The 9,676-nt window shown below is 43.1% G+C and overlaps 1 protein-coding gene across 1 annotated transcript in view; it reads right to left on the reverse strand.

Annotated features, from left to right (window-relative positions):
* LOC143106742 (SITS-binding protein) overlaps window positions 1-7,695 on the reverse strand; it is a 34,787-nt gene extending 27,092 nt beyond the window's left edge. The window contains exons 1-3 of the mRNA XM_076271198.1: window positions 7,645-7,695; window positions 6,015-6,648; window positions 4,258-4,429 (exon numbers count right to left, since the gene is read on the reverse strand). Coding sequence (XP_076127313.1) covers window positions 4,258-4,429; window positions 6,015-6,488 — 646 coding nt within the window. The 5' untranslated portion in view covers window positions 6,489-6,648; window positions 7,645-7,695. The remainder of the gene's footprint in view (window positions 1-4,257; window positions 4,430-6,014; window positions 6,649-7,644) is intronic.
* Between the last annotated feature and the right edge of the window lie 1,981 nt (window positions 7,696-9,676).

The following is a 9,676-nucleotide window of genomic DNA, read 5'->3' on the forward strand; positions in this document are numbered from 1 at the left end:
GGACACAGCACACCCTCTCCCAGTGGCTCTTTGGGTTTTTTGAAGAGCTCTTTTGTTCCAAGAGGTCAGAGGTCACACGGACGACACTCAGGACGCTGTGAAATGACCCTCAGAACACCGGTTTCATCGGCATCAGGGACTCTCCAGCGTCGGTCAGAGTTGGAGTGGGGGTAGGGGGAGGCCACAGCGTCTCCCTGTGTCTGCTTTGACTCCCCTCAGTCTCTAACTTTAAATATGTGAGTGTGAACAGAAAAAAGAGAGAAGTTGGTCATAGAAATTGAGAAAAAATGCAACTGATGAAGTAATCAAGTTTAAGAAGCCAGCTTTTCAAATCATTCTGGCAGTGTGCGCCCAAAGAAGACAATTCTGCATCTCTGAAAATCTCAATCACCTTATAGCGCAGGGTGTTTAATTTACTTATTTCTTGAGGTAACTAATAAAATAGACACAAAGCACAGGCCACCATATGATCAAAGTTGTCCCCACAACAGGGGTCCGAATGGAAGCCAGGGAAGCGTTTCCTGTTGGAATTCAGAAACAGCCCCTCCCTAACTCAGAGGTCTTTTCAGTGCACTGACCACATCGTCCACTCCAGCCAAAGAATCTCGGTGTGAGAAAAGGTAGAACAAAGGCTGCAGTCTGTCTCTACTGTCATTCAGAATTAATCTCAAACTCTAATCCTCTTCTCATTCTTTACCAAGACGCTGAAGAGAAAAAAAACAAATGTCTGAGACTGAAATCCGGGCAAAAGCTTTAACTGCTTCCAGGCTGTGTCTTAGACAGGTGATTTCTTTAGCATGCCAATCACTGCATCCTCTGCAAGAGTTTGAGGGCTTGAGAGCTTGCAGTAAAACTTACAAAGGCTGGTGTTTTTCCGAAGGCTTTATTTGTGCTGTTGAGCAAGGGGAACTTTGGAGAGGGCCAAAAAATCCATCTTATTTAAGGAAGACTTATTGTGTGCTTTGTATGGCTAAAATTAGATCACAAATGGAAAATACAGGGTGATTATACTTAGGTGAAAGCAACATTTTTCTCTCCAAAAATGAGATTGCACTTTTTTATTACAAACACACTTAAATGAGAATGTTGTTCTTTTATTTGACTCCTAATTCAATATGCGAGAGAGAAAAAGAGACATCAGCATTCAAAGTGCACTTATTTCATTTTTGAATCAATGGCAACTGATTAGCCTATACGTACATAATTGTAGCTTCGTAGTTCACTAGCATTTAAGATTTGTGTAATACTGTATATTTGTGTAAATGTAATTGAGAAGATGAAGCAGAATTCATGCTGAACTCAACGTCTTCTTATGTTGTCAAAGCCTGAAATGCCTGGCAATAGATCTCGTTAATGTGGAGCCAGGATACCATAAATTATACTATTATTATACTATTATATGGGACATCAGAAGTAGGACCTCTGAAACAATATCAGATAAATGGATGGACAGATTAATATTACAGTAGTTAGGCTAACAGCAGTCAAGCACATAAACACAAGTGTTGGCATCTTCGGTCAATGATTTAAATTATGACAGTTGTTTGGATCAGTACAACAGTAAATGCCTTTATTTTGGTGTACACATTTAGGCCAACTGAGTTGTCGCCTTTCAAATGCGACACCACTTGTTGAGTGATGGCAGTAAGAGATGATTTGATACATTCCTAATTAAAAAGACCCCTAGTGTGCTAGAGAGAAATGAAAAATATCTTTAAAAAATGAAGGCTATTGGAAATAGATAACTAAATGTTGTTCTGTGTGTGTGGAACTTGACCGCATGGCAGCAGAGCAGTGGCCGTTTGGCATAAAAATAGGAACAAGCCTCGGAGGATTCACAGCGGCTGAATGATGGCCGCTCATTCTCAATCCTGCTCCTCAGCGATATCCAATCTGTACTCGCCACTTACAGTTCTTCCGCAGAGTCAGAGACAGGTGGGGGGGGTTGGGGGCTCACACACACCGCCATCAACCCCCCCCCCCCCACAACCCACAAGCCAACCAGCCAACCCTTATCCTCATCATCATCACAGCTGGTGACGAATGTCACACTCTCACACTCGAGAGACGGAAAGGACAGCAGCGCTGTCCAGATAGGTGCACCACGTGCCTCAGCGTCACAAGATTGAGATCTAGATAGCAGAGCGACGGGGATCTAGATAGCAGAGCGACGGGGATCGAGATTGAGATCTAGATAGCAGAGCGTCAGGGATCTAGATAGCAGAGGGTCGGGGATCTAGATAGTAGAGCGACGGGGATCGAGATTGAGATCTAGATAGCAGAGCGACGGGGATCTAGATAGCAGAGCGTCGGGGATCTAGATAGCAGAGCGACGGGGATCGAGATTGAGATCTAGATAGCAGAGCGACGGGGATCTAGATAGCAGAGCGACGGGGATCTAGATAGCAGAGCGACGGGGGTCCACAGTCGAGGGCGAAACATGTTGGAAGCAGATAAGCGAAATTTAATTTGGGTTGTATAAGGCAGGAAAGCTGCTGAAGTGACGTAAAGCCACTAATCTGCTTAAGGACAACAAATCTAAGCGCCTTTTTATTCCCCAGCATGAATGTACCTTATTCTATATACATTCCTAATGCTGGAACACGTTCGGTGATCTCACGCAAACATGACACGACTAAGCCTCCTTACATCACACGAAGGAACACAAACAACTGCTGACCACCTCAAGCTCAAGCCGACCACACTGCTTTCGCTATCTGTCCAACATGTCAGATCTGACAGATATGTATTTTGTCTGTGTGTGTGGTTACCTGGCAACAAGGGACAGTTGGCCTTCGGTGAGAGCTTAGCGTTCTTTCATTCAAAACTGTGACAATCAGAGGATGGTGTGTGTCATTGAGGGTGGAACTGCCTGTGAGCTGGGTGAGCTCCCACCTAATTAAGACTGGCCTTTGTGGAAGGTGGCAAAAGGATTAAAGTCATGCGACTTTCTCTCTCTCTCTCTCTCTCTCTTGATCTCGATTCAGCGTGCACTTGCATTACATAAGCGAGTAAAGAGGACCGTGCAAACAATCGTCTAGGAAGTCATAAAAGGCTTTTGTTTGGGTCACATGATGATAATTATGTCCTTTGGTTAATGCAGTGCCCCGTTTGTCCATTTAATTCTGCACAGCTGTCTGGGACACAGATTACCACTTTCACCTTTTAGCTGAGAATTAAAATGCTCATACAGCCTAGACACACAAACACACACACACACACACATACACACACACACATAAACACACACACACACAGGCACACACACACACGCACACACACACACACACACACACTCACACACACATGCGCACTCAATCACACACACATGCACACTCACTCACACACACATGCTCACAGACGCTCAGTTCTTCAGCAACCCTGGATGTCGCGCGTGTGTGTGTGTGTGTGTGTGTGTGTGTGTGTGTGTGTGTGTGTGTGTGTGACTGTATAAGGCAGTAAGTTTGTGTGTGACCATACTGTATAAACGTGTCCTCATAAACAGCCCTCCCAGGCCACCACTGATGGAGGGGCTCTGTCCAGCTTTGGCCTTCAGCTGCCCCAGTCACACATGCCTCCCATAGCAGGGCTGCAGGCCTAGAGTCCCAAGGGTCATTACAATGCCCTCTCAATGAATCCCATTAACCATTTACCCACATCCACATGGCATCTCTGCCCCCTGCTGCAGCCCCTATTACAATCACCCAGACGACACCAAAAATAGCTTTGCAGGTTATTAAAATCACCATGGCTCTGCCTTGTTTATGTTTTTTTTAGCAACACGAGGCAATCATGGTGGAATCCAAACGAGTTAATTTAAGAGGGTAGGTAGTGTCCTGGGCCTTTGTTGTTTAATCCCCACACTAATAGGCAGTAGGCTACCCGTAGGATTCTGTTACTCTATATTTGAGTGTGTAGTGGGCTTTCTTTTGTGGTTGTCGAAACAGTTGGAGACTGGACACACACACACACACATGCACACACACACACATGGGAGGCATCCCCTGTCTTTGGGGGGTGGGAGGTGGTGAGTGAGAAGCCCCTCTAATGCCTTTCGAAGAAGACTGCACTGAGTGGTGTGTGTGTGTGTGTGAGTGTGTGTGTGTGTGTGCTGCACTGAGTGGTGTGTGTGTGTGTTTGTGTGTGTGTGTGTGTGTGTGTGTGTGTGTGTGGGAGTGTGTAATGGCCAGGCCCTGGAGTAATGCCGCTGCTGCGGCGTGTGATGACCAATCCTGTTGAGGGTAACTCGTGCTTTACCTGAGGAGCCCAGGAAGTAGCGCTCGAGGACCGAGCCGTAGCCCGAGGGGTTGTCCCGCAGGTCGCTCATGACGAAGGCCTGCATGGAGACGTTGGCCTCGTTGATGGGCCAGCTCGGGGAGCTGACGCTCGCGCCCCCGTACCATGACACGTTAGTCATGGAGAAACAGTCCTGGGCCAAACAGGGAGCAAGAGAGAGGGAGAGAAGGGGATGAGTAAAAGAGACAAACAAACTAACACACAAACAAACACAAACAAAGATGGCCGCTTTGTAAACTTGGTTTGACACAAATGAAAAAGCCCCCATCATTTGTGTGCTATTTTGCACAGGCATATATGAAGAGTCCATACAAGAGTTGGTCACAAGTTACAAATCAGTTACAATGTACATCTGTCTAAAAGATGATATTCATATAATACAAATTCATATGAATGAAAGTGGTGTACATAGTGGTAAGGTAAACTGGTGTGCATTAATGCATGAGTGCACTTAAAGAGTGACAAAAGCATTTTAAGAGAGCTTTGGTCTTTTCAATGGATGCATTTTCTCCAATATTACGCTCATGAAATCTCCCAATTGATCAAATCCGCCTGAGATTAATTCTATTTTCTACAGTAATTTAGTGTGATTGCTGCATTATCATTATCTACAACATGTATGGGAATTTCTGGATATTTCTGGATATCCTCTCAAGCACCAAGTGTGTGGGTTTCTGAAATGATGCTGTCTAACTGTACATAGTTCTGAATTTCAGAGTGCATGCAGTAGTCTGGGGAGTGTCCACACGCGCTGTCTGCAATTACAGACAATCAAGTATGAGGACTCTAGGGTGTCACTGCTGCTGTAAAACAGCCAGACCGCTGTTTATTTCCATAATAAATATATCAAAGCACTTTACTCTGTCCAAGGGGCTTCTCACTTGACATGTAGGGGAGGCAGGTGCAAGTTGTCTAGAGAACACTAACAGGATTTAGGAATTTTGTGGAGCACTTCATCCAAAACTGTAAGATTTAAGGGGGGGGGGGGGGGATTTGAAGAAACACATGACATGGAATCATTTCGGGAATGTACAAAAGGGGGAGATTAAATGTTCAAAACATCCGGATTGCCTCTGAGGAAGGCAGAGCTGTGAATAACCTGAGGTAACATAAAAAAAAAACACAGCTTACAAAATGTCACTTCTACCACACAAGAAGTGCTATGATTCATTTAAGATTTATTCTGTTGAGAATAAATGTAATAAAATTTATAGGCTACTTGTTACTTGCCAAACTAACTTTTTGTAGTATTACGGGCATTTGGGTATATATGTTAACTAAGTGAAGAAAATTAATTTAGTAAAATGTAGGTAACTTCAGGTAAAATTCAAAGATTAGGCCTACTATGAACATTCCATTGGACAGAGCCATATGACATTCATTTTTTAATATGCATTACACTCTTAAAACGAATGTGTTGGAAACAACAAATACTGTGTTGTCCCTATCTGGACACAGAAATAAAAAAAAAAAAACACAAGTTGTGTTGTTTTCAAAGCAAGTTGTGTTATTTTCAACAAATGTTTTGTAACAAATAACAAAAGCAATGTTTTGGAAACAACACAAACTGTGATGTCCCTATCTCATTTTTTATGATTAAACTCATTCAACATTCATCATGAATCCAAAACCAACTCTTTTAAACACACAAAAACAGAGAGAGACACACACACACACTTTCTCCTTGACATCTTTGTAGTAAAACGCCGGTGTCCTACCTTCAGATGTACGTGACAATGAACTGGGGTCCATGTCATGCTGTAACACTCCGTTTGGTGGACCATGTCAGGTATATCCAGTGATATCTTCACGTCCGCAACCGAGTCCCAGGTGTAACAGAACTCGGTTTTATTGAGCCAACACAGGTTCCGAACAAATGACACCTCTGTGTCGGGGTTCCCCACGTTGCCAACATCAATTTCCACAAACGTCTTGTCCTCCGTCAGAGTCTGGATCACAAGGGTTTGACTTCGTCTCTCCCATATCAGTCCGCTAAAACTCCCCTTCAGGATCCAATTCTTGTTAGGCTGATCCACAACTTGCCAATATATGATCCCAATGGTCATGACAAAAAATACTGCTACTCCAAGGCAGGCAATTGCTCCCTTCCAAGTCTCGTTCATTTCTTTCAAGCCCGTGTCCCATGTTACCTCTGGGATAGGGCTTGGGTTCCTATTTCGAGTGTGTGGCATATTGACTTGAGATTAATGTGAAGTCTAGTCAAAAAGGGTCAAACAGCTTCTCCAGACACCAAAATCGATATGCGCCATGATGTCATTGCATGTCAGGTTGACCAAAACGTTTATTTACGTCCAAAAAGAGTTTCTATTGCGCTTACCCTATGTCGAATACCTGTCATGAGTGTACAGTAAAAAAAGAACTGTCAAAATCCCCAATGTTTTATATTTGCAGAAAGCAGATGACTCACCACATGCTACAACACAAACGCTTAATGCAGTGATAGCAGGAATCTCTGAGGAGTGCGCTGAGGCTCTCTCACCCGGGTTTGGCAGCTCTGCCTACGAATAGCTCCTTAGCCACTTATTTGCTTGCCCTGCACTTTTGGCCGGGGTCTGACGTAACTCCAAACTGCATCTTCAGAAAGGTGCAGGGGAAAGAAACGAAGAGACCAACAGCTTGGCGGTTTCCTGCCCACGAGTTGGGGCAATAGGGGGACATGAGGAGTTATCCATAGTTGGAGCAACGAGAGGAGCGCACACAAACTCACTGTCCTCTGTTGCGTCTTCAGACGACATACACGCTTGAAGAAAGGGGCTGTCGCCACCACGGAAAGATAGCGGAATAAGGACATTGTGAGTTTAGTCGCTTAATATTAAATACATAAGATTTGAGCAAGCAACGTGATCTCACGAGATGGCGTAAAATAGCACGCCACTTTTAAAGCAATTAGACCAGGAAGGAATTACAGTTGCACGTTTGAGGAGCAACTGATGTAGGCTATCACCTGTGCACAGTAGGCTATAGCATCTAGCCTACCAAAGTGCAAATGTGCTAACACTGTGAAATGATTCCTTGTCAGGATCAAGTCATGATCAATATAGGCTACAAGCAAATGTATTTATTTGCGCTCACTAAATAGACTACACCAAAAAGCCTAGAAGGATGTCATATTTTTATATGAACTATTCCCATTGACAAGCCTATTCTTAATGATGTGGAAATAGGCAACCTCAAAAGACCTTTTGGAGGATTTTTCTTTAATCATAAGGCAGTAGCCTATCCTAATTGCCTCAACATAAAATACAATAAAAGGGTATACCATGACGATTATGGTCATATTCAAGTTGTTAGGTTTGCATTGCTTTGTTATAAATAGCTCTACGTTACCTCTTTCCTGTCTGCCGCATCGTTCTGCATAAATTGTTTTCTGTGTCATAAATTCATTGGGGAGTTGAGTGTCTGTAAAAGAAGGGTTGAAGTATGAGGAAGCCGTTTGTGGCGGTTGGAAGATAAATGTCTCGTGAAGGGATGACCGGGAGTGGCATCTATTCACTCTGTCAACAGTTCAGTCTGCATGTGGCCCGAACAATAGATCGCGGAGAACGCCGTTTCCATTTGGCTTGATACACACTACACAGCTGCTGTGGTTTGGATCAATGCACCGTCACTCATCGCACTTGCACTGTTAAGTGATAGTTAAACGACTATTTATTTAATCCAGTTTTATACCTTAGGCTATAGTTATGTTGCCATACAACCGTGACATAAATCTTCATGGCTACAAATGAACCACATTTAACGCACGCATATGATGGCACCTGCCAAGCATAGAGTTTCATTCAGTTTTGATAAAGAAAAGGTCTACTTCTATGGAAAGATCCCTCTGGGCATGACTGTGAGTTCATCTGACTCTAAGGATATTCAAATGGTCTAATAGCCTATAGGCTAAGGTGATGCTCTAGCCTACACACAGATAGGCCTACAAAATGTAGCCTAATAATTAATCCCCTGAGATTTTATCAAGAAGCTCCAAAATGGCGATATATTTAGCAATAGAAAAATTAAAGCAATTATGAACTAGATGTTTCAAACAGAATAACGAGTAAGAAGTTGAAATTGTTTAGGTGGAGGGGAGGGGCCAAGTAGGCCTAAGGAAACGTAGCCTATTGCTGCCACACTAAAATAAATAAAAAGGCTCACACGTAATTAAGTGAAACGTTTCTTGCTATAACAATATCTTTTTCACATTTTAACAACATATGTATCATGTTTGGCTATTACATGAAATTATCACGTTATTTCATGATACTGATATTTTCATGTTATAAAGTGAAAATATCATGTTATTTCAAGATATGATATTTTTACGTTTTAACAAGATATATATCACGTTATCACGATAATTTCATGTAATAACGTGATACATATCTTATTAAAATGTGAAAAAGATATTGTTAGAACAAGAAACCTTTCACGTAATTACATAATACTGAGCCTTTTTATTTATTTTAGTGTGGCAGCAATACGCATAGCCAAGGGAGCAAAATGTGAAATATCTTGAAGTTCCATCTGGCCAGAGTTGAGCATATGGTCTGAGAGAACAAAACAAGTGTTTCAGAATCAGAACAGACAACTGGGTACATGCAACATAATCCTTTCCTCCCAGGCAAATTTCAGGTTCAAAGGTAGCCACTATCTGGCTGTGGGTCATGGGCAGTGTTGTGTGTAACGCGTTACAAAGTAACGAGTTACAGTAAGGTAACTACCTTTTCAAGTAAAAAGTAGTGTAATGCACTACTACTGAAAATTTGGTAAGGTAACGTAGTTCCTTTTTCTTTTTTTAAATATTTTTTTGGCCTTTTTATGCCTATAATGATAGTGACAGTGGAGAGTGAGTCAGGGTGGGTTCTGGAAAGGACCACGGGGCGGGAATCGAACCCGGGTCGCCGGCGTACGGTGCAGGTGCCCCAGCCAGTTGCGCCACAGCTGGGGCCACATAGTTCCTTTTTCATATCGGCGTGAAGTTACTTTTCCCAGGGACAGATTTGACGGCGAAACTGCTTTCTCAGCTGTTTCAATAGGCACGAGCTCCACACAGCAGCCTACTGTACGTGACAGAGGCTGGTAGCATGAAGTGCAATCATAGCTCCACACGTGACAGGGGCTGGTGGCAATGAAGAGCAATCATAGCAAGGAGACGCAGCCAACGCTAACTTCTGCATGGAGGTATTCACATTAGGGGAGACCGGGGCTGGTTGGAACACTTTTCACTCTCGGTTATATTTCTCCGTCTTACAATGCGTTGAAATGGTCAAATTGTGATTAACTGAAAGCTTGGGATCTCAGCTACAAAATGTATACATTCAATGTCAACAAATGATCCCTTGTTTTGAGTTATATATGATTAAAGTGGTGTTGT

The sequence above is a fragment of the Alosa pseudoharengus genome, unplaced genomic scaffold, assembly GCF_046254945.1.
Source record: "Alosa pseudoharengus isolate Yale_2024_CS ecotype anadromous, Long Island Sound unplaced genomic scaffold, YU_APseudo_1.1 YU_APseudo_1.1_scf_10, whole genome shotgun sequence".
In the NCBI taxonomy this organism is placed as follows: domain Eukaryota; kingdom Metazoa; phylum Chordata; class Actinopteri; order Clupeiformes; family Clupeidae; genus Alosa; species Alosa pseudoharengus.